We start from the raw sequence: 25,214 nt of genomic DNA, 5'->3' as shown, positions 1-25,214 counted from the left end.
AACAGGGAGACAAGCAGAATACAGCGATCCCCGCGCTCCGAGACACAACCGCTCCACGGCAATTTCACTCTCCAATTCCGTGCGTCATATCTATGACATCTTTATTTACTGGATGCAACAAGCTGTTAGGTGGAATAATTTTTTATTTCAAGCGCGAGTTCTCGAATGTACATGGACATCACAAGGCGCACTGATGTACGGAGACAAAGCATGGATGATAGGATAATCTGAGATTTAACCAGGTCATCAGGGTCTGTATTAGTGTAAAAAAATAAAATAAAATAAACCGTACCACAGGTAGGTTATTGCTTAAAGAGCATCTGACTTTTCACACAAAAGCCTGTGGAAAATAAACGTTCATCCCCCCCACAACAAGGAGAAATAGTTATTGGTGATACATCCAAGTGTATCCAGAAACTGCCCAGAGTCTCATGTTCTACAACTTGTCATGCACTTCTATTCAGTGAGCGGTTCCTCTTCATCAGCATTCTGACAGCACTATAGGTGCAGGAACTTAATCTCACTCACTTCCCAGGATGCGTTACATTCATAGCTTGACTTACTCAAACTGAAAGTCCACCTCTCCGTTATGCCAGTATGCAGTTTGCATCTCTACTTCTGCTCTCCTGTGTTTCAAACCCCGAGATAAAGGGGCCGAGATAAAGACCCTGTCTGTACAGTGTTTAAATACTCATGCCTAGTTCCAGGAGAAAGGCCTGCCCCCGCTCCCTTTACAGGGGCCGAGGTGCGCCCCCCGCTCCCTTTACAGGGGCCGAGATGCGAATCCCGCTCCCTTTACAGGGGCCGAGATGCGAATCCCGCTCCCTTTACAGGGGCCGAGATGCGAATCCCGCTCCCTTTACAGGGGCCGAGATGCGAATCCCGCTCCCTTTACAGGGGCCGAGATGCGAATCCCGCTCCCTTTACAGGGGCCGAGATGCGAATCCCGCTCCCTTTACAGGGGCCGAGATGCGAATCCCGCTCCCTTTACAGGGGCAGAGATGCGAATCCCGCTCCCTTTACAGGGGCAGAGATGCGAATCCCGCTCCCTTTACAGGGGCAGAGATGCGAATCCCGCTCCCTTTACAGGGGCAGAGATGCGAATCCCGCTCCCTTTACAGGGGCAGAGATGCGAATCCCGCTCCCTTTACAGGGGCCGAGATGCGAATCCCGCTCCCTTTACAGGGGCCGAGATGCGAATCCCGCTCCCTTTACAGGGGCCGAGATGCGAATCCCGCTCCCTTTACAGGGGCAGAGATGCGAATCCCGCTCCCTTTACAGGGGCCGAGATGCGAATCCCGCTCCCTTTACAGGGGCCGAGATGCGAATCCCGCTCCCTTTACAGGGGCCGAGATGCGAATCCCGCTCCCTTTACAGGGGCCGAGATGCGAATCCCACTCCCTTTACAGGGGCCGAGGTGCGCACCACTTCCTGTACAGAAATGTAAACCCGCCCGACAATCAAGTAGGTCTTTGCCCAGTGAGAAGGATAAGGGAGGTGAATCAGGCTAGGCATCTCTTACTGCGAATGACGGCCCCTGGATCTTGAGGATAGACACTGGGAGACAGAAAGAAGAGGCTATGGCTGACAAATGACAGATACTTCTTGTTATGGAATCAAAATGTTTCCCCGGGCTCAAATGGGCATTTTGTTAATTTGTAAAGAGACAACCCTTTATAGTATCTTTATGAGGCTGAACATAAAAAAAAAAAAAAAAAAAAAAAAAAAAAATAAAATAAAAAATAAAAATCAGGGAATTCTTGGCTATCAGAGGTTGGCTAGTCCTCTGGTCAGGATCCTCATCTCTTGGTCGGAATAAGAAGTGGCTACAAGGAGCGCCTCTCGCTCTGGAGGACCCGCTGTATCCTGCCGTACACAAACCACCTATTGATGTGAATGGACACTATGCAATACTTCATTTATCCTCTGGAGGAGCTGTGGGGTAACTGAACAGCCGATCACAACTGGTTCAGGCAAAGAGTTGTAATCCGCTTATTACCATGGTACCCATAAAACATTTGTCCAAGAGATCCTCTGTATCCTCGGACCAAAGCAGATGGAATTAACCCTTCCATCCCTCTAAACCAGCAGAGCACTATGTTCTTGTCAAAAATCTGCTTTTTCTTTATTTCATGTATATAGTCTTGCGCGTCTAGATTTTTCCCCAATCTGTATCTGGTGACGTCTCCTCCCTACAAAGGGAATCTGCCCTGAAGCAGAAAATCCTGCTGCCACTTGCTACATACATGCGCCAGCAGCATGCATTTTACAGATTTTACTCCACAGACGTTGTTTGCTTTTTTTTTTTTTTCTTAGTTCAGGTGCTAACAATTATTATTAAAGTGACCCGGTTAATGTCTGAAGTCTCACATGCAATGCTACATGGGAAAAATGTATGCAAATTCTCTAAAAAGAAAGAAAAAAAAAACAGTGTCCCTAGCGCCACCTATAGGTAGCTTCCCAGGATGACAACATCTCGCCCATTAACGAGTCTTAACTAAACCAGGACACCATCTGTAGACGTCCTTGTCGGAGTCCTTGCCCCGTGTGAGTACTAAATGGAATAACTCTGGTGCACTGGTTCTCATTAAAGGGTTACCTCCAAAATCATAGGGAGCAGGGTTAGAGATAACCTACTGCTGGGACCACCGGCAATCCTGAGAACGGGGTCCTGGATGCCGGGGATCACATTCTACAGAAGTGCGCATGCTCGTCCTCCACTCCATTCATTTAGAAAGTCATGTACAGCCGCGATCTGCTATTTCAGGCAGCGATTGCCTGCAGCGGTGTCGTGACGTTACTGTTGCAGCCAATTCACACAGATCGAAGCAACGGTAGAGAGCTGGAGCCGGCACCAATGAGGGCGAGAATCATCTGCGTTTGTCACTGCACATGTCTTCAACCATCTAGCACCACTTTTTTTTTTTTTTGCAAAAGTGGAAAACCCCTTTAGGGATTCAGCTAAAGTAATTTCTGCTTCTTCTCATTATTCTCTATTCTTATATTAATAATAATTTAAATCATAATTAAGTTACTACAGTGTTATTTTTATTTAGACTTTATTATTACATTATTGTAGAAATTATATATATATATATATATATATATATATATATATATATATATATATATATATATATATAGCATTATTATTTTAATTTGTATTTATATCTTATTACTATTAAACTAGTATTACCGTATATAAGCCGAGTTTTTCAGCACTTTTTTTGTGATGAAAATGCCCCCCCCCCTCGGCTTATACACGAGTCACTGTCTCAGAAAGCCGGGGGGCGGGAGCGGCGGATCACAGAGCCAGCAACTGCGGCTAAAGCCTGTGTCCTCTGCTAAAGATAAGTGAATATTCACTGCACTGGCAATGAATCTTCATTTCTCTTATAGTGCGCACAGTTACATCTGAAGCCACCGGCTTCCAGTATAAAAAAAAAAGAAAAAAAAAAAAACACATCCTACTTACCTTCCCCGCACACCTTCGCAGCATCTCGTTCCGGCTTCCAGCAGCTCCTGCGGCTGGGTGATAATGTGTCCCCGTTTATTAAGGGAATGAATATTCATTATCTTAATGAGCGGTGACACATTATCACCCAGCCACAGGAGCTGCTGGAAGCCGGAAAGAGATGCTGCGAAGGTGTGCGGGGAAGGTAAGTAGGATGTGTGTTTTTTTGGTTTTTTTTTAAGCTTTTCTCATGGGGGCCATACATACAAGGATGGGCCATAAGGAGCCACGCAGACAAGGATGGGTCATAAGGACAAGGATGGGGATAAAGACCCACGCAGACAAGGACGGGGATAAGGAGCCACGCAGACAAGGACGGGGATAAGGAGCCACGCAGACAAGGACGGGGATAAGGAGCCACGCAGACAAGGACGGGAATAAAGAGCCACGCAGGCAAGGACGGGAATAAAGAGCCACGCAGGCAAGGACGGGGATAAAGAGCCACGCAGGCAAGGACGGGGATAAGGAGCCACGCAGACAAGGACGGGGATAAGGAGCCACGCAGACAAGGACGGGGATAAGGAGCCACGCAGACAAGGACGGGGATAAGGAGCCACGCAGACAAGGACGGGGATAAGGAGCCACGCAGACAAGGACGGGGATAAGGAGCCACGCAGACAAGGACGGGGATAAGGAGCCACGCAGACAAGGACGGGGATAAGGAGCCACGCAGACAAGGACGGGGATAAGGAGCCACGCAGACAAGGACGGGGATAAGGAGCCACGCAGACAAGGACGGGGATAAGGAGCCACGCAGACAAGGACGGGGATAAGGAGCCACGCAGACAAGGACGGGGATAAGGAGCCACGCAGACAAGGACGGGGATAAGGAGCCACGCAGACAAGGACGGGGATAAGGAGCCACGCAGACAAGGACGGGGATAAGGAGCCACGCAGACAAGGACGGGGATAAGGAGCCACGCAGACAAGGACGGGGATAAGGAGCCACGCAGACAAGGACGGGGATAAGGAGCCACGCAGACAAGGACGGGGATAAGGAGCCACGCAGACAAGGACGGGGATAAGGAGCCACGCAGACAAGGACGGGGATAAGGAGCCACGCAGACAAGGACGGGGATAAGGAGCCACGCAGACAAGGACGGGGATAAGGAGCCACGCAGACAAGGACGGGGATAAGGAGCCACGCAGACAAGGACGGGGATAAGGAGCCACGCAGACAAGGACGGGGATAAGGAGCCACGCAGACAAGGACGGGGATAAGGAGCCACGCAGACAAGGACGGGGATAAGGAGCCACGCAGACAAGGACGGGGATAAGGAGCCACGCAGACAAGGACGGGGATAAGGAGCCACGCAGACAAGGACGGGGATAAGGAGCCACGCAGACAAGGACGGGGATAAGGAGCCACGCAGACAAGGACGGGGATAAGGAGCCACGCAGACAAGGACGGGGATAAGGAGCCACGCAGACAAGGACGGGGATAAGGAGCCACGCAGACAAGGACGGGGATAAGGAGCCACGCAGACAAGGACGGGGATAAGGAGCCACGCAGACAAGGACGGGGATAAGGAGCCACGCAGACAAGGACGGGGATAAGGAGCCACGCAGACAAGGACGGGGATAAGGAGCCACGCAGACAAGGACGGGGATAAGGAGCCACGCAGACAAGGACGGGGATAAGGAGCCACGCAGACAAGGACGGGGATAAGGAGCCACGCAGACAAGGACGGGGATAAGGAGCCACGCAGACAAGGACGGGGATAAGGAGCCACGCAGACAAGGACGGGGATAAAGAGCCACGCAGACAAGGATGGTGATCAGGAGCCACGCATACAAGGACAGGGATGGGGAGCCACGCAGACAAGGACGGGGATAAGGAGCCACGCAGACAAGGACGGGGATAAGGAGCCACGCAGACAAGGACGGGGATAAAGAGCCACGCAGACAAGGATGGTGATCAGGAGCCACGCATACAAGGACAGGGATGGGGAGCCATGCATACCAGAATTGAGATTAGGGGATAATGCATACCCGGCTTATACTCGAGTCAATAAGTTTTTAGGCAAACCTAGGTGCCTCGGCTTATACACGAGTATATATGGTAAATTATTGTTATTTTGTTCCCGTTCTTACTCGAGTATAAGCCGAGATTTTCAGCCCAAAAAAATGGGCTGAAAGTGCCCCTCTCGGCTTGTACTCGAGGGGGGGGGGGGGGGTCGTTGGGTGAGGGGGAGCGATGCTTGTCAAATACCCACCTGCTCCCGGCGCTCCTGATGCGGTCCCTGCATGTCCCACGTCTTCGGGCGCTGCAGCTTCTTCCCCTGTTCAGCGGTCACTGGTACCGCTCATTAAAGTTATGAATATGGACTCCACTCCCATAGGGGTGGAGCCACATATTCATTACTGTAATGAGCGGGGCCACATGACCGCTCACTACAGGAAGAAGCTGCCGCTCCCGGAGACCGTGGGACATGCAGGGACCGCGTCAGGAGCGCCGGGAGCAGGTGAGTATTTCATATTCACCTTTCCGCGTTCCACCGCCGCCTCATCTTCCGTGTCCTCTGCTGTGACTGTTCAGGTCAGAGGGCGCGATGACTGACGTATTAGTGTGCACACCACCCTCTTTCTGAAGTCAGTGCGGAGAGACGGGACGCTGAGGAGCAGCGGGCAGCAGAAAGAGGTGAGTATGTCATTTTTTTTTTTTTTTGTGCAGCAGCAGCATTACATGTGGCACAATGCTATATGGAGCGTCTATGGGGCCATAAAGAACTGCATGGAGCATTATATGGGGCATCTATGGGGCCATAACTGCATGGAGCATTATATGGGGCATCTATGGAGCCATAACTGCATGGAGCATTATATGGGGCATCTATGGGGCCATAAAGAACTGCATGGAGCATTATATGGGGCATCTATGGGGCCATAAAGAACTGCATGGAGCATTATATGGGGCATCTATGGGGCCATAAAGAACTGCATGAAGCATTATATGGGGCATCTATGGGGCCATAAAGAACTGCATGGAGCATTATATGGAGCATCTATGGGGCCATAACTGCATGGAGCATTATATGGGGCATCTATGGGGCCATAACTGCATGGAGCATTATATGGAGCATCTATGGGGCCATAACTGCATGGAACATTATATGGAGCATCTATGGGGCCATAACTGCATGGAACATTATATGGGGCATCCATGGAGCCATAACTGCATGGAGCATTATATGGAGCATCTATGGGGCCATAACTGCATGGAACATTATATGGGGCATCTATGGAGCCATAACTGCATGGAGCATTATATGGGGCATCTATGGGGCCATAAAGAACTGCATGGAGCATTATATGGGGCATCTATGGGGCCATAACTGCATGGAGCATTATATGGAGCATCTATGGGGCCACAACTGCATGGAGCATTACATGGGGCATCTATGGGGCCATAACTGCATGGAGCATCTATGGAGCCATAACTGCATGGAGCATCTATGGAGCCATAACTGCATGGAGCATTATATGGGGCATATATGGGGCCATAAAGAACTGCATGGAGCATTATATGGGGCATCTATGGGGCCATAACTGCATGGAGCATTATATGGGGCATCTATGGGGCCATACCTGCATGGAGCCTTATATAGGGCATCTATGGGGCCATAACTGCATGGAGCATTATATGGGGCATCTATGGGGCCATAACTGCATGGAGCATTATATGGAGCATCTATGGGGCCATAACTGCATGGAGCATTATATGGAGCATCTATAGGGCCATAAAGAACTGCATGGAGCATTATATGGGGCATCTATGGGGCCATAACAGCATGGAGCATTACATGGGGCATCTATGGAGCCATAATGAACTGCATGGAGCATTATATGGGGCATCTATGGGGCCATAACTGCATGGAGCATTATATGGGGCATCTATGGAGCCATAACTGCATGGAGCATTATATGGGGCATCTATGGGGCCATAAAGAACTGCATGGAGCATTATATGGGGCATCTATGGGGCCATAAAGAACTGCATGGAGCATTATATGGGGCATCTATGGGGCCATAAAGAACTGCATGAAGCATTATATGGGGCATCTATGGGGCCATAAAGAACTGCATGGAGCATTATATGGAGCATCTATGGGGCCATAACTGCATGGAGCATTATATGGGGCATCTATGGGGCCATAACTGCATGGAGCATTATATGGAGCATCTATGGGGCCATAACTGCATGGAACATTATATGGAGCATCTATGGGGCCATAACTGCATGGAACATTATATGGGGCATCCATGGAGCCATAACTGCATGGAGCATTATATGGAGCATCTATGGGGCCATAACTGCATGGAACATTATATGGGGCATCTATGGAGCCATAACTGCATGGAACATTATATGGGGCATCTATGGGGCCATAAAGAACTGCATGGAGCATTATATGGGGCATCTATGGGGCCATAACTGCATGGAGCATTATATGGAGCATCTATGGGGCCATAACTGCATGGAGCATTACATGGGGCATCTATGGGGCCATAACTGCATGGAGCATCTATGGAGCCATAACTGCATGGAGCATCTATGGAGCCATAACTGCATGGAGCATTATATGGGGCATATATGGGGCCATAAAGAACTGCATGGAGCATTATATGGGGCATCTATGGGGCCATAACTGCATGGAGCATTATATGGGGCATCTATGGGGCCATACCTGCATGGAGCATTATATAGGGCATCTATGGGGCCATAACTGCATGGAGCATTATATGGGGCATCTATGGGGCCATAACTGCATGGAGCATTATATGGAGCATCTATGGGGCCATAACTGCATGGAGCATTATATGGAGCATCTATAGGGCCATAAAGAACTGCATGGAGCATTATATGGGGCATCTATGGGGCCATAACAGCATGGAGCATTACATGGGGCATCTATGGAGCCATAATGAACTGCATGGAGCATTATATGGGGCATCTATGGGGCCATAAAGAACTGCATGGAGCATTATATGGGGCATCCATGGAGCCATAACTGCATGGAGCATTATATGGAGCATCTATGGGGCCATAACTGCATGGAACATTATATGGGGCATCTATGGGGCCATAAAGAACTGCATGGAGCATTATATGGGGCATCTATGGGGCCATAACTGCATGGAGCATTATATGGAGCATCTATGGGGCCATAACTGCATGGAGCATTACATGGGGCATCTATGGGGCCATAACTGCATGGAGCATCTATGGAGCCATAACTGCATGGAGCATTACATGGGGCATCTATGGAGCCATAATGAACTGCATGGAGCATTATATGGGGCATATATGGGGCCATAAAGAACTGCATGGAGCATTATATGGGGCATCTATGGGGCCATAACTGCATGGAGCATTATATGGGGCATCTACGGGGCCATAACTGCATGGAGCATTATATGGAGCATCTATAGGGCCATAAAGAACTGCATGGAGCATTATATGGAGCATCTATGGGGCCATAACAGCATGGAGCATTACATGGGGCATCTATGGAGCCATAATGAACTGCATGGAGCATTATATGGGGCATCTATGGGGCCATAACTGCATGGAACATTATATGGGGCATCCATGGAGCCATAACTGCATGGAGCATTATATGGAGCATCTATGGGGCCATAACTGCATGGAGCATTATATGGGGCATCTATGGGGCCATAACTGCATGGAGCATTATATGGAGCATCTATGGGGCCATAACTGCATGGAGCATTACATGGGGCATCTATGGGGCCATAACTGCATGGAGCATTACATGGGGCATCTATGGGGCCATAACTGCATGGAGCATTATATGGGGCATATATGGGGCCATAAAGAACTGCATGGAGCATTATATGGGGCATCTATGGGGCCATAACTGCATGGAGCATTATATGGGGCATCTATGGGGCCATACCTGCATGGAGCTTTATATAGGGCATCTATGGGGCCATAACTGCATGGAGCATTATATGGAGCATCTATAGGGCCATAAAGAACTGCATGGAGCATTATATGGAGCATCTATGGGGCCATAACAGCATGGAGCATTACATGGGGCATCTATGGAGCCATAATGAACTGCATGGAGCATTATATGGGGCATCTATGGGGCCATAAAGAACTGCATGGAGCATTATATGGGGCATCTATGGGGCCATAACTGCATGGAACATTATATGGGGCATCCATGGAGCCATAACTGCATGGAGCATTATATGGAGCATCTATGGAGCCATAACTGCATGGAGCATTATATGGGGCATCTATGGGGCCATAAAGAACTGCATGGAGCATTATATGGGGCATCTATGGGGCCATAACTGCATGGAGCATTATATGGAGCATCTATGGGGCCATAACTGCATGGAGCATTACATGGGGCATCTATGGGGCCATAACTGCATGGAGCATTACATGGGGCATCTATGGGGCCATAACTGCATGGAGCATTATATGGGGCATATATGGGGCCATAAAGAACTGCATGGAGCATTATATGGGGCATCTATGAGGCCATAACTGCATGGAGCATTATATGGGGCATCTATGGGGCCATAACTGCATGGAGCATTATATGGGGCATCTATGGGGCCATAACTGCATGGAGCCTTATATAGGGCATCTATGGGGCCATAACTGCATGGAGCATTATATGGAGCATCTATAGGGCCATAAAAAACTGCATGGAGCATTATATGGGGCATCTATGGGGCCATAAAGAACTGCATGGAGCATTATATGGGGCATCTATGGGGCCATAACTGCATGGAGCATTACATGGGGCATCTATGGAGCCATAATGAACTGCATGGAGCATTATATGGAGCATCTATGGGGCCATAACAGCATGGAGCATTACATGGGGCATCTATGGGGCCATAAAGAACTGCATGGAGCATTATATGGGGCATCTATGGGGCCATAAAGAACTGCATGGAGCATTATATGGGGCATCTATGGGGCCATAACTGCATGGAGCATTACATGGGGCATCTATGGAGCCATAATGAACTGCATGGAGCATTATATGGAGCATCTATGGGGCCATAACAGCATGGAGCATTACATGGGGCATCTATGGGGCCATAAAGAACTGCATGGAGCATTATATGGAGCATCTATGGGGCCATAAAGAACTGCATGGAGCATTATATGGAGCATCTATGGGGCCATAAAGAACTGCATGGAGCATTATATGGGGCATATTTGTATATGGAGCATCTTATGGAGCCATAATGAACAGTATGGAGCATTATATGGGGCTCCTGATTCAATATGGATATTCAAAAACACTTAACCTACTGATGTCTCAATTAATTTTACTTTTATTGGGATCTATTATTACTTTTGACATTTACCGGTGGCTACTGCATTTTCCCCCCTAGGCTTATACTCGAGTCAATAAGTTTTCCCAGTTTTTTGTTGCAAAATTAGGGGGGGTCGGCTTATACTCGAGTATATACGGTATATTGTTATTTTTATTACATTATATATATTACATTGTTAATTTATATTAAACAGTTATTTATTACATTATTGTTATATTTATTTAAATTTTAAAATTATTACGTTGTGATCATTACGTTATTTTTATTTATATTTTATTTATTACCGTATTTTCCGGCGTATAAGACGACTTTTTAACCCCCGAAAATCTTCTTAAAAGTCGGGGGTCGTCTTATACGCCGGGAATCGTCTTGTACGCCGGTGTATATGGTGGGTGGGGAGGGGGAGTGATCCTGATGACGAGGGGGCGTCTCACAGGAAAGTGAGTAATCCCCATTACCTTATCCTAGCGGTGCAGCGTGGGGGTGTCAGTGCTGGGAGCGGCGGCGGCTGCTGTGTTCTGGTGCGGCGGCTCCTCTTCTGTGTGGGGCCTCTGTGCTGTGAGGTGGCGGCGGCAGCGGCGTATCTTTATCCAGTTGGGGCTCCTCCGGCATCTCCTTAGCCCTGGAGGCCCCGCCGCAACTCCATCGGTGCAATGTGGTGGCCTCCGGGAAAATGGCCGCTGCTCAGATTCAGATCTCGTGTCCCGAGATTTCGGGACGAGATCTGAATCTGAGCAGCGGCCATTTTCCCGGAGGCCACCGCATCGCACCTATTGAGCTGCCTCCGGGAAAATGGCCGCTGCATTGCACCGATGGAGTTGCGGCGGGGCCTCCAGGGCTAAGGAGATGCCGGAGGAGCCCCAACTGGATAAAGATATGCCGCCGCCACCGCCACCTCACAGCACAGAGGCCCCACACAGAAGAGGAGCCGCCGCACCAGAGCACAGCAGCCGCCGCACCAGAGCACAGCAGCCGCCGCCGCCGCCGCTCCCAGCACTGAGACCCCCACGCTGCACCGCTACGATAAGGTAATGGGGGATACTCACTTTCCTGTGAGACGCCCCCTCGTCATCAGGATCACTCCCCCCCCCCAAAAGGCACATATTCACCGGCCCTATAAGACGACATAGGGTGTATAAGAAGACCCCCGACTTTTAAGAAGATTTTATATTTTAACTGGTAAAGTTGGGGGGTCGTCTTATACGCCCAGTCGTCTTATACGCCGGAAAATACGGTACATTATTGTTATTTGTACGTATATATTAGTAATAGTATAGCATTATTATTATAATTTGTATTTATATTACATTATTATTTCTTTATTATTTGTTTTTTATTTTATTACATTATCATTATTAGATTATTGTTGATATTTTTAGTTATATTTTATAACTGTTATTTTTATTTATGTTATTATATTACTACATTATTGCTGTTATTTTTATTATTATTATTCAATTATTACATTATTAACTAATTATTATTGTTATTTATTATTATACTTCAATAAAAAAAAATCTAGGGGAAAAAAATTAAACACATCTTACCATTTCTCCAACAGAGGCGGCGGCCATGTGAACTAATGGCGAGCGATATGGAGATGAGCCGGAGTGCAGCACGCATTTCACAGATTCATAAGTCACAAAGAAAGCGGCAGCTAAACACAAAATAAAAAAAAGTGATTAAGTGTTAAAAAGCTAAATGATCAGACAAATCAGTGTCTGTATATCATAAGGTTGGGTTTATATTTGTTTTGGGATTTTTTTTATTTTTTTTTACTATGTGGAATATATCTCTGAGCCTGGAATGGATCTATTTCCCTATAGCGGCTTGTGACTTTTTCCATGAACTTAAATTGCCCCATTTACCAAGAGCTGTAATACTAGATTCAGCCACAGGGCAAAAAATGGCGCTGTTTTTGTTTGTTTTATTTCTTTTTTTTTGGTATAAAAAAAAAAAAGTCATCAAAAGTCTGATGTAGGAAAATATAAAATGATTTAACCCAGAAGTTAAAACACCATTAAATAAAAATGAAATATTTGACTTGTATTTTTTGAGTGGGTCTCGATGCCTTTCCCAAAAAAGATGCTTAGAAAAAGATTTAAAAAAAACAAAAAAAAAAACAAAAAAAAACATAGTATGTGCACCAATATGGTACCAATGAAAAGTGAAAAAATAATTAAAAAAAAAGCTTTTTCGCAGCTTTACCAATGTAAAAAAAAAAAAGTTACTCAGAAAAAAGCGACACAAAAATTATTTGTTTTAAAATCAGTAAAATAATTATACAAATCTGCCATCGCCATAATTGAACACTGCACAAATAAGACCCCCCGCCCCTCCCCCCCCCCAAAAAAAAAAACCAATGGTGGACTTGTGGATTTTTTTTCACCATTTTTCAGTACGTTATATGGTAAAATTAATCAGGAAAATTCAAACGTACAATTTGTCTCCCAAAATGCAAGCCTGCGTATGGTTGCGTCAACAAAAAAAACTAAAAAGTTATGACTAAAGAAGGGGAGGAAAAAACAAGAGCAAAAAAGAAAATTAGTGAAAAAAATTCTAATCATAGACATTCCTAGCATGCCCTCTCACTGGCCCTCCTCCTCTGATGAGTGCCCTCTATGATGGGGAGCACCGCTGCCTGGCACAGACCTAGGCCTGATACCACTCACCATTAGGGAACGATCCCACGGCCGTGGAGGGGACGCCGGAGTAGATGCCACGGAAGCCACCAGCTTTGGAGAAGCCCTGAGGGCTCTGCAGTCGAGTTTTCACAGTGTCGAGGGGGAATAAGATGAGGTCCACGCACATCCCCGCCGTCCCTCCGGCCTGGAGGACAAAGCAGACGGCTGTGAGTTCTGTGCCCGGGGCCAGGTGGTCACACTGCACCCATGTAGGGGCCACATCCCCTCCGGCCTCCCTACATCTACAGCAGTGATGTCCTCCTTTATCTCCTACAACCCGAGTCACTGCGGCCCCCCAACAACTGACACAATTAGATTAACCAGACTCCCTTAAGACCCATGCCAGCCTCATCTAATACCCACTGTGCCAGTCTCATTAAAAACATACCAATCCAGTATCCAATCACACCCACCGTGCCATTACTTTTATTTCCCATTCTCTTATAATGCTCACTGTGCCAGTCTCATACTACCCATCGTGTCAGTTCCTTATATTTTCCATTGTCCCAGTCTCTTGTAATAATAATAATAATAATAATAATCTTTATTTATATAGCGCCAACATATTCCGCAGCGCTTTACAGTTTAACAGTTTCAAACACAACAGTCATAGGTAACAATGTTAACAATACAGCAATAAAGCAAAATAAGACAACCCTGCTCGTGAGAGCTTACAATCTACAATGAGGTGGGGAGATACAAAGTACAGGTGTGTATTTACAATGATGGTCCAGCCATCTTCAGGGGGTGGGGGGTAGATGGAGATAGTGAATGGGCTACACACACACACAAACATAAAGTGACTGATTAGGGAACGTGATAGGCCGCTCTGAACAAATGAGTTTTGAGTGAGCGCCTAAAGCTATGCAAGTTGTGGATGGTCCTAATATCTTGGGGTAGAGCATTCCAGAGGATTGGCGCAGCACGGGAGAAGTCTTGGAGTCGGGAGTGGGAGGTACGGATTAGAGCAGAGGTTAGTCGAAAGTCGTTTGCAGAGCGCAGAGGTCGGTTAGGCCGATAGACAGAAATGAGGGAGGAGATGTAAGGGGGTGCCGCACTGTGGAGAGCTTTGTGGGTGAGAACAAGTACTTTGAATTGTATCCTGTAATGAATGGGCAGCTAGTGTAATGACTGGCGAAGAGCGGATGTTCACTGTGCCAGTGTCATATTGCCCACTGTACCGTTTATTTTATTTCCCATTGTCCCGGTCTTTTATAATGCTCACTGTGTCAGTTTCTTGTATTTCCTATTGTCCCGGTCTCATATAATGCTCACTGTGTCAGTTTCTTATAGTTCCTATTGTCCCGGTCTCATAATGCTCACTGTGTCAGTTTCTTATAGTTCCTATTGTCCCGATCTCATATAGTGCTCACTGTGCCAGTTTCTTATAGTTCCTATTGTCCCGATCTCATATAGTGCTCACTGTGCCAGTTTCTTATAGTTCCTACTGTCCTGGTCTCATATAATGCTCACTGTGTCAGTTTCTTATAGTTCCCATTGTCCCGGTCTCATATAATGCTCACTGTGTCAGTTTCTTATAGTTCCTATTGTCCCGATCTCATATAGTGCTCACTGTGCCAGTTTCTTATAGTTCCTACTGTCCTGGTCTCATATAATGCTCACTGTGTCAGTTTCTTATAGTTCCCATTGTCCCGGTCTCATATAATGCTCACTGTGTCAGTTTCTTATAGTTCCTATTGTCCCGATCTCATATAGTGCTCACTGTGCCAGTTTCTTATAGTTCCTACTGTCCTGGTCTCATATAATGCTCACTGTGCCAGTTTCTTATAGTTCCCATTGTCCCGGTCTCATATAATGCTCACTGTGTCAGTTTCTTATAGTTCCTATTGTCCCGGTCTCATAATGCTCACTGTGTCAATTTCTTATAGTTCCTATTGTCCCGATCTCATATAGTGCTCACTGTGCCAGTTTCTTATAGTTCCTACTGTCCTGGTCTCATATAATGCTCACTGTGTCAGTTTCTTATAGTTCCCATTGTCCCGGTCTCATAATGCTCACTGTGTCAATTTCTTATATTTCCTATTGTCCCGATCTCATATAGTGCTCACTGTGCCAATTTCTTATAGTTCCTATTGTCCCAGTCTCATATAATGCTCACTGTGTCAGTTTCTTATAGTTCCTACTGTCCTGGTCTCATATAATGCTCACTGTGCCAGTTTCTTATAGTTCCTACTGTCCTGGTCTCATATAATGCTCACTGTGCCAGTTTCTTATAGTTCCTACTGTCCCGGTCTCATATAATGCTCACTGTGTCAGTTTCTTATAGTTCCTATTGTCCCGATCTCATATAATGCTCACCGTGTCAGTTTCTTATAGTTCCTATTGTCCCGGTCTCATATAATGCTCACTGTGTCAGTTTCTTATAGTTCCCATTGTCCCGGTCTCATATAATGCTCACTGTGTCAGTTTCTTATAGTTCCTACTGTCCCGGTCTCATATAATGCTCACTGTGTCAGTTTCTTATAGTTCCTATTGTCCCAGTCTCATATAATGCTCACTGTGTCAGTTTCTTATAGTTCCTACTGTCCTGGTCTCATATAATGCTCACTGTGTCAGTTTCTTATAGTTCCTACTGTCCCGGTCTCATATAATGCTCACTGTGCCAGCCTCATATTGCCCACTGTGCCATTTGTCTTATTTCCCATTGTGCCAGTCGCCTGTAATGCCCACTGCACCAGTTACATGTCTCCCACTGCCCTGTGCTCCTTAGGAGTTGTAGTTCTGTGTAACCAGGAGCTGTGCCCGCAGGTGCAGCCCTCACTGTGCCCTCCCGGGTGGCCGCCAGCCGCACTCACCAGCAGAGAGGTGCCGTAGTCCTTCCGCTCCATGTCAGCAGCTGCGGCTCCGCGCTCCACACTGACACATCCCGCACACTGCACTCACATGTCACCCGCAGCAATCAACACAGGGTGACACACACCGGGGACGAAAACCTGCTTTCCCTGGGCAAACACTTCGCCCTCCTCACCTGTCTGTAAAGTACAACTGAGCGTAACCCAGGGATATTTCATGTTTGTCCCTTTGCTGTCATTAACTCCGCCTATAGAGGATTAATCACTTACCACCCTCTATGCTGAGCTGCTGTCTCCATTTTCAGCCGCCATTTTTGTGAAGCCTCATCCCAGTTTATTCTGAAGATAATTGCAAAAATTGTCTAAAGTTTAACCAATTCAGTGCTGATTAGTTTCCTCGATAATGAACAGACTGGCGAGGTGAGGCGAGGTGAAGCGAGGATGTAACATAGCAGCTACTCTCTGTATATAGGACTGATTACAGGAGCTATCATCATACTGATCATCTGATCATCGCCTGTATGTAGCAGAGCCGATCGGATGAGGCAGCTTCCAGCCTCCCATGGAGACTATTGAAGCATGCAAAAAGTAAAAAAAAAAATGTTTTTAAACATACAAAAAAATAAAAAATATATAAAAGTTGAAATCACCCCCTTTTCACCCCATTCAAAATAAAGCAATAAAAAAATCAAATCTACACATATTTGGTATCGCCGCGTTCAGAATCTCCCGATCTATCAATATAAAAAAAGAATTAACCTGGTCACTAAACGGCATAATGAGAAAAAAAAGTCAAAACGCCAGAATTATGTTTTTTTGGTCGCTGCAACATTGCATTAAAATGCAATAACGGGCCATCAAAAGAGCGTGTCTGCACCGAAATGGTATAATCAAAAATGTCAGCTCAGCGTGCAAAAAATAAGCCCTCAACCGACCCCAGATCATGAAAAAAGGAGACGCTACGGGTCTCGGAAAATGGTGCAATTTTTTTTTTACAAATTTTGTAATCATTTTTCACCACTTAAATAAAAAAAGAACCTAGACATGTTAGGTGTCTATGAACTCGTAATGACCTGGAGAATCATAATGGCAGCTCAGTTTTAGCATTTAGTAAACCTAGCAAAAAAGCCAAACAAAAAACAAGTGTGGGATTGCACATTTTTTGCAATTTCACCACACTTGGAATTTTTTTCCCGTTTTCTAGTGCAGGATATGTTAAAGCCAATGGTGTTGTTCAAAAGAAAAACTCATCCCGCAAAAAACAAGCCCTCACATGGCCATATTGACCTAAAATAAAAAAAGTTATGGCTCTGGGAAGGAGGGGAGCGAAAAATGAAAATGCAAAAGCAAAAAAGGGGTTAAAGTCCCTCTATGCCCCTATTGTAGAGCTATAGCAATAAACCAGCATGCACACGGCATAAATCTGATTGTCTATGATTCCACTGTGCTGTGGCGATGAGGAAAGCTAAGTCTGATGTTGTGACTGTGGATGGCAGCCTTGCAGACATATCAACTAGTCACCAATGATCCAGAGGTTCGTAAGTTCCAGGCGACACCTCTACTAGTTCTTTTACACATACTGGTTGGTAACCGGTTCAAGAACACCCGATTTCTTACCTTCTGACTGCTCAGAACAACGAAAGCAAATGTTACCATCCATCTCTCGTGCCTCTCCTATTGCCTCATAGATTGTAAGCTTGCGAGCAGGGCCCTCACTCCTCCTGGTATCTGTGGATTTATGTCATTATTGTTATTCTATAATGTCTTTTATTGTCTGTACAAGTCCACTCTAAAATGTAAAGTGCTGCGGAATATTATTATAAATAGATTATAGAAAGGGACCAAAAAAAAGGAAGGCAGCACTCCAGGTTTTAGCAAAAATATAAGTGGCCTTGCTTGAGTGAGGCTTGCACCACGTCATGTGGGCCCAATAAAGTCCACTTACAGTGCCTTGCGAAAGTATTCGGCCCCCTGGAACTTTTCAACTTTTTCCCACATATCATGCTTCAAACATAAAGATACCAAATGTAAATTTTTGGTGAAGAATCAACAACAAGTGGAACACAATTGTGAAGTTGAACAAAATTTATTGGTTATTTTAAATTTTTGTGGAAATTCAAACACTGAAAAGTGGGGAGTGCAATATTATTCGGCCCCTTTAACTTAATACTTTGTTGCGCCACCTTTTGCTGTGATTACAAGTCGCTTGGGGTATGTCTCTATCAGTTTTATACATCAAGAGACTGAAATTCTTGCCCACTCTTCCTTGGCAAACAGCTCAAGCTCAGTGAGGTTTAGTCTTCGTTTTTCCAAACTAAATAGCCCCAAGTGTAATAACCTATCTTGGTATGGCAGACCCCCCAGTCCTCTAATAACCTTGGTCGCTCTTCTCTGCACCCGCTCCAGTTCAGCTATGTCTTTCTTATACACCGGAGACCAGAACTGTGCACAGTATTCTAAGTGTGGTCGCACTAGTGACTTGTATAGAGGTAAAATGATGTTCTCCTCATGAGCATCTATGCCTCTTTTAATACATCCCATTATTTTATTTGCCTTTGTAGCAGCTGCCTGACACTGGCCACTGAATATGAGTTTGTCATCCACCCATACACCCAGGTCTTTTTCATTGATGGTTTTGCCCAGAGTTTTAGAATTAAGCACATAGTTATACATCTTATTACTTCTACCCAAGTGCATGACCTTACATTTATCCCCATTAAAGCTAATATCAGCCCAAGCTTCTAGTTTACATAAATCATCCTGTAATATAAAATTGTCCTCCCCTGTATTGATTACCCTGCAGAGTTTAGTGTCATCTGCAAATATTGAAATTCTACACTGAATGCCCCCTACAAGATCATTAATAAATATGTTAAAAAGAAGAGGGCCCAATACTGACCCCTGTGGTACCCCACTGCTAACCGCGACCCAGTCCGAGTGTGCTCCATTAATAACCACCCTTTGTTTCCTATCCCTGAGCCAGCTCTCAACCCACTTACACATATTTTCCCCTATCCCCATTATTCTCATTTTATGTAACAACCTTTTGTGTGGCACCGTATCAAAAGCTTTTGAAAAGTCCATATACACTACGTCCACTGGGTTCCCTTGGTCCAGTCCGGAACTTACCGCTTCATAGAAGCTGATCAAATTAGTCTGACATGAGCGGTCCCTAGTAAACCCGTGCTGATACTGGGTCATGAGGTTATTCCTCTTCAGATACTCCAGTATAGCATCCCTTAGAATGCCCTCCAGGATTTTACCCACAGTAGAGGTTAAACTTACTGGCCTATAATTTCCGAGTTCAGTTTTTGTCCCCTTTTTGAATATTGACACCACATTTGCTATACGCCAGTCCTGTGGTACAGACCCTGTTATTATGGAGTCTTTAAAGATTAAAAATAATGGTCTATCAATGACTGTACTTAATTCCTGCAGTACTCGGGGGTGTATCCCATCCGGGCCCGGAGATTTGTCAATTTTAGTGATTTTTTTAGAATTTTTGTTATCACTGATCATATTGGCTGCCATGGGATTTTCTTTTGTAAATACTGATGAAAAAAAGTCATTTAGCATATTGGCTTTTTCCTCATCCTCATCCACCATTTCACCCAGACTATTTTTAAGGGGGCCAACACTGTCATTTTTTAGTTTCTTACTATTTATGTAGTTAAAGAATATTTTGGGATTATTTTTACTCTCTCTGGCAATGAGTCTCTCTGTCTCAATCTTTGCTACCTTGATTTGCTTTTTACAGAATTTATTTAATTTTCTATATTTATTTAATGCCTCATCACTACCTACTTCCTTTAATTCCCTAAATGCTTTCTTTTTGTCCCTTATTGCGCCCCTTACAGCTCTATTTAGCCATATTGGTTTCCTCCTATTTCTAGTATGTTTATTCCCATACGGTATATACTGTGCACAGGTCCTATCCAGGATGCTAATAAACGTCTCCCATTTTCTTTGTGTGTTTTTATGTCTCAGGATATCATCCCAGTTAATTGCACCAAGATCCTCTCTCATCCGTTGGAAATTTGCCCTCCTGAAGTTTAGTGTCCTTGTCACCCCCCTACTACCCATCTTATTAAAGGTTACATGAAAACGTATTATTTTGTGATCACTATTCCCCAAGTGACCCCCAACCCTTATATTTGATATGCGGTCTGGCCTGTTGGTTAATATTAGGTCTAGCAGTGCCCCCCTCCTTGTTAGGTCCTGAACCAGTTGTGAAAGGTAATTGTCTCTCATAGTTGTCAAAAACCGATTACCTTTACTGGAACTGCAGGTTTCTGTTCCCCAATCTATTTCAGGGTAGTTGAAGTCCCCCATAATAATGACTTCTCCTTGAGTCGCAGCTTCATCTATTTGCTTTACGAGGATATTCTCCATTGCTTCCATTATTTTTGGAGATTTATAACAAACCCCTATCAGTAATTTATTATTTTTCCCCCCTCCCCTTATCTCCACCCACAGGGACTCTACATTTTCATTAAATTCACCTATATTATCACGCCGGATGGGTTTTAAGGAAGATTTTACATATAGACACACCCCACCCCCTCACTTATCTGAACGGTCATTTCTGAACAGGCTATAGCCCTGCAAGTTAACAGCCCAGTCATGGCTCTCATCCAGCCACGTCTCAGATATCCCCACCATGTCATAATTATGCTCCAACAACATTAGTTCTAATTCGTCCATTTTGTTGGCGAGGCTTCTGGCATTAGTATACATACATTTTATGTATCTCTCTGCACCTCTATTCTTTCTTAAATTATTAACTGATCTAATAGATAGATAATAGATAGATAGGGATTCATAAAAAAAAGTTAATGATAGGATGTTAAAATTGATTTCCCTTAAGCAAATTTACTCTGCAGTTGAGGCAGGGATAACAACCTGTCCTCATCCGACCTGTCAATGACAGTTGTTTACTCACTCTTAGTGGTCCAACAGCTGAATGTACTAGTATATCTTTGATGTTTCTGGAACATTTATAGAAGAGATAGATAGATAGATAGATAGATAATTTATTTTAGTTCTTCAATACAAAGAGTGAAACTTGTATATTTAAAGTGATTATCTCAGTAAATTAGAATACTTTATAACACCAGCTTACAAAAATGATTTTAAAATCCGAAATGTTGTCCTACTGGAATGTATGTTCAGTAAATGCACTCAATACTTGGTCGGCTCCTTTTGCATCAATTACTACATCAATGGCATGGAGTCGATCAGCCTGTGGCACTGCTGAGGGGTTATGGAAGCCCAGGTTGCTTTGATAGCAGCCTTCAGCTCGTCTGTATTGTTGGGTCTGGTGTCTCTCATCTTCATCTTGACAATACTCCATAGAATCTCTATGGGGTTAAGGTCAGGCGAGTTTGCGGCCAATCAAGCAGTGATACTGTTATTTGTACACCAGGTATTGGTACTTTTGTCAGTGTGGACAGGGGCCAAGTCCTGCTGGAGAATGAGATTTCCATCTCCAAAAAGCTTGTCGGCAGAGGGAAGCATGAAGTGCTGTAAAATTTCCTGGTAGACGGCTGCGCTGCCTATGGTCTTGATAGAACACAGTGGACCTACACCAGCAGATGACATGGCTCCCCAAACCATCACTGATTGTGGAGACTTCACACTAGACCTCCAGCAGCTTGGATTGTGGCCTCTCCACTCTTCCTCCAGACTCTGGGACCTTGATTTCAAAATGAAATGCAAAATTTACTTTCATCTGAACACAACACCTTGGACCCCTGACAACAGTCCAGTTCTTTTCCTCCTTGGCCCACGTAAGAGGCTTCTGGCGTTGTCTATTGGTCATGAGTGGCTTGACTGTTATGACCCCAGTGGACAGGGTCTCAGAGGAACGTGTAAGTCTGCGAGATTCAAAAATCCAGCTCATAGGGCTGTGGTAACTGGGTTGACCAAATAGCTACTCCTAACGCCAACACTAGAAGTAGCCGGGGATCATGCCTACAGTGATCGCTAGATGACTCGCGCCAGCCGGAGAATCTAACTACCCCTAGGAGAAGAAAACAAAGACCTCTCTTGCCTCCAGAGAAAGGGACCCCAAAGCAAGATACAAGCCCCCCACAAATAATAACGGTGAGGTAAGAGGAAATGACAAACACAGAAATGAACCAGGTTCAGCAAAGAGAGGCCAGCTTACTAATAGCAGAATATAGCAAGATAACTTATCTGGTCAACAAAAACCCTATAAAAATCCACGCTGGAGATTCAAGAACCCCCGAACCGTCTAACGGTCCGGGGGGAGAACACCAGCCCCCTAGAGCTTCCAGCAAAGGTCAGGATACAGATTGGAACAAGCTGGACAAAAATACCAAACAAAACAAAAGCAAAAAGCAAGGAAGCAGACTTAGCTTGAAATACAGGAACCCGGATCATAGGACAAGAGCACAACAGATTAGCTCTGATTTCAACGATGCCAGGCATTGAACTGAAGGTCCAGGGAGCTTATATAGCAACGCCCCTGAACTAACGGCCCAGGTGAGGATATAGGAAAAGACAGAAGCTCCAGAGTCAAATCACTAATGACCACTAGAGGGAGCAAAAAGCAAAATCACAACAGTACCCCCCCCCTTAGTGAGGGGTCACCGAACCCTCACCATGACCACCAGGGCGATCAGGACGAGCGGCGTGAAAGGCACGAACTAAATCGGCCGCATGAACATCAGAGGCGACCACCCAGGAATTATCTTCCTGACCATAGCCCTTCCACTTGACCAGGTACTGAAGCCTCCGCCTGGAGAGACGAGAATCCAAGATCTTCTCCACCACGTACTCCAACTCGCCCTCAACCAACACCGGAGCAGGAGGCTCAGCAGAAGGAACCACAGGCACAACGTACCGCCGCAACAAGGACCTATGAAACACGTTGTGGATAGCAAACGACACAGGAAGATCCAGGCGAAAGGATACAGGATTAAGGATTTCCAATATCTTGTAAGGACCAATAAAACGAGGTTTAAATTTGGGAGAGGAAACCTTCATAGGAACAAAGCGGGAAGAAAGCCACACCAAATCCCCAACACGTAGTCGGGGACCCACACCGCGGCGGCGGTTGGCAAAGCGCTGAGCCCTCTCCTGTGACAACTTCAAGTTGTCCACCACAAGATTCCAGATCCGCTGCAACCTATCCACCACAGAATCCACCCCAGGGCAGTCAGAAGGTTCCACATGACCCGAAGAAAAACGAGGGTGGAAACCAGAGTTGCAGAAAAACGGCGAAACCAAGGTGGCGGAACTAGCCCGATTATTAAGGGCAAACTCAGCCAACGGCAAGAAGGTCACCCAATCGTCCTGATCAGCAGAGACAAAACACCTCAAATAAGCCTCCAAAGTCTGATTAGTTCGCTCCATCTGTCCATTAGTCTGAGGATGGAAAGCAGACGAAAACGACAAGTCAATGCCCATCCTACTACAAAAGGATCGCCAGAATCTGGAAACGAACTGGGATCCTCTGTCTGACACAATATTCTCAGGGATGCCGTGCAAACGAACCACGTTCTGGAAAAACACAGGAACCAGATCGGAAGAGGAAGGCAGCTTAGGCAAAGGAACCAAATGGACCATCTTGGAGAAGCGATCACATATCACCCAGATAACAGACATGCCTTGAGACACCGGAAGATCAGAAATGAAATCCATGGAGATATGTGTCCAAGGTCTCTTAGGGACAGGCAAGGGCAAGAGCAACCCGCTGGCACGAGAACAGCAAGGCTTAGCTCGAGCACAAGTCCCACAGGACTGTACAAATGACCGCACATCCCTAGACAAGGAAGGCCACCAAAAGGATCTGGCCACCAGATCTCTGGTGCCAAAAATTCCTGGGTGACCTGCCAACACCGAGGAATGAACCTCGGAAATGACTCTGCTGGTCCACTTATCAGGCACAAACAGTCTGTCAGGTGGACAAGAATCAGGCCTATCAGCCTGAAATCTCTGCAACACACGTCGCAGATCTGGAGAAATAGCTGACAAGATAATACCATCCTTAAGAATACCAACAGGTTCAGCGACTCCAGGAGCATCAGGCACAAAGCTCCTGGAAAGAGCATCGGCCTTCACATTTTTTGAACCTGGTAAATACGAGACAACAAAGTCAAAACGGGAGAAAAACAATGACCAGCGGGCCTTTCTAGGATTCAGGCGTTTAGCAGACTCGAGATACATCAGATTTTTGTGATCAGTCAAGACCACCACACGATGCTTAGCACCCTCGAGCCAATGACGCCACTCCTCAAATGCCCATTTCATGGCCAACAACTCCCGATTGCCCACATCATAATTTCGCTCCGCAGGCGAAAACTTCCTAGAGAAAAAGGCGCAAGGTCTCATAACAGAGCAACCAGGGCCTCTCTGCGACAAAACGGCCCCTGCTCCAATCTCTGAAGCATCCACCTCAACCTGAAAGGGAAGCGAGACATCAGGCTGGCACAAAACAGGCGCTGAAGTAAACCGACGTTTCAACTCCTGGAAAGCCTCCACGGCAGCAGGAGCCCAATTAACCACATCGGAGCCCTTCTTGGTCATATCCGTCAAAGGTTTCACAATGCTAGAAAAGTTAGCGATAAAACGACGGTAGAAGTTAGCGAAACCCAAGAACTTCTGAAGACTCTTAACTGACGAGGGCTGAGTCCAATCAAGAATAGCTCGGACCTTGACTGGGTCCATCTCCACAGCAGAAGGGGAAAAAATGAACCCCAAAAAGGGAACCTTCTGTACACCAAAAAGACACTTTGAGCCCTTGACAAACAAAGAATTTTCACGCAAAATTTTAAAGACCATCCTGACCTGCTCCACATGCGAGTCCCAATTATCAGAAAAAAACAGAATATCATCCAGATA

The 25,214-nt window shown here is 45.7% G+C and overlaps 1 protein-coding gene across 2 annotated transcripts in view; it reads right to left on the bottom strand.

The window, feature by feature from the left end:
• The window catches only part of SLC25A26 (solute carrier family 25 member 26), a 113,712-nt gene extending 97,141 nt beyond the window's left edge, over positions 1-16,571 (bottom strand). The window contains exons 1-3 of one of the 2 annotated variants that reach the window (XM_077275999.1): positions 16,350-16,571; positions 13,522-13,678; positions 12,397-12,506 (exon numbers count right to left, since the gene is read on the bottom strand). In XM_077275999.1, the coding sequence (XP_077132114.1) occupies positions 12,397-12,506; positions 13,522-13,678; positions 16,350-16,382 (300 nt within the window). In that variant the 5' untranslated portion in view covers positions 16,383-16,571. The remainder of the gene's footprint in view (positions 1-12,396; positions 12,507-13,521; positions 13,679-16,349) is intronic. The other variant, XM_077276000.1, reaches the window with a different exon arrangement.
• Positions 16,572-25,214: the final 8,643 nt, after the last annotated feature.

Source organism: Ranitomeya variabilis, chromosome 8 (assembly GCF_051348905.1).
Source record: "Ranitomeya variabilis isolate aRanVar5 chromosome 8, aRanVar5.hap1, whole genome shotgun sequence".
Lineage (NCBI taxonomy): Eukaryota > Metazoa > Chordata > Amphibia > Anura > Dendrobatidae > Ranitomeya > Ranitomeya variabilis.
This window is presented reverse-complemented; position numbering and strand designations above follow the sequence as displayed.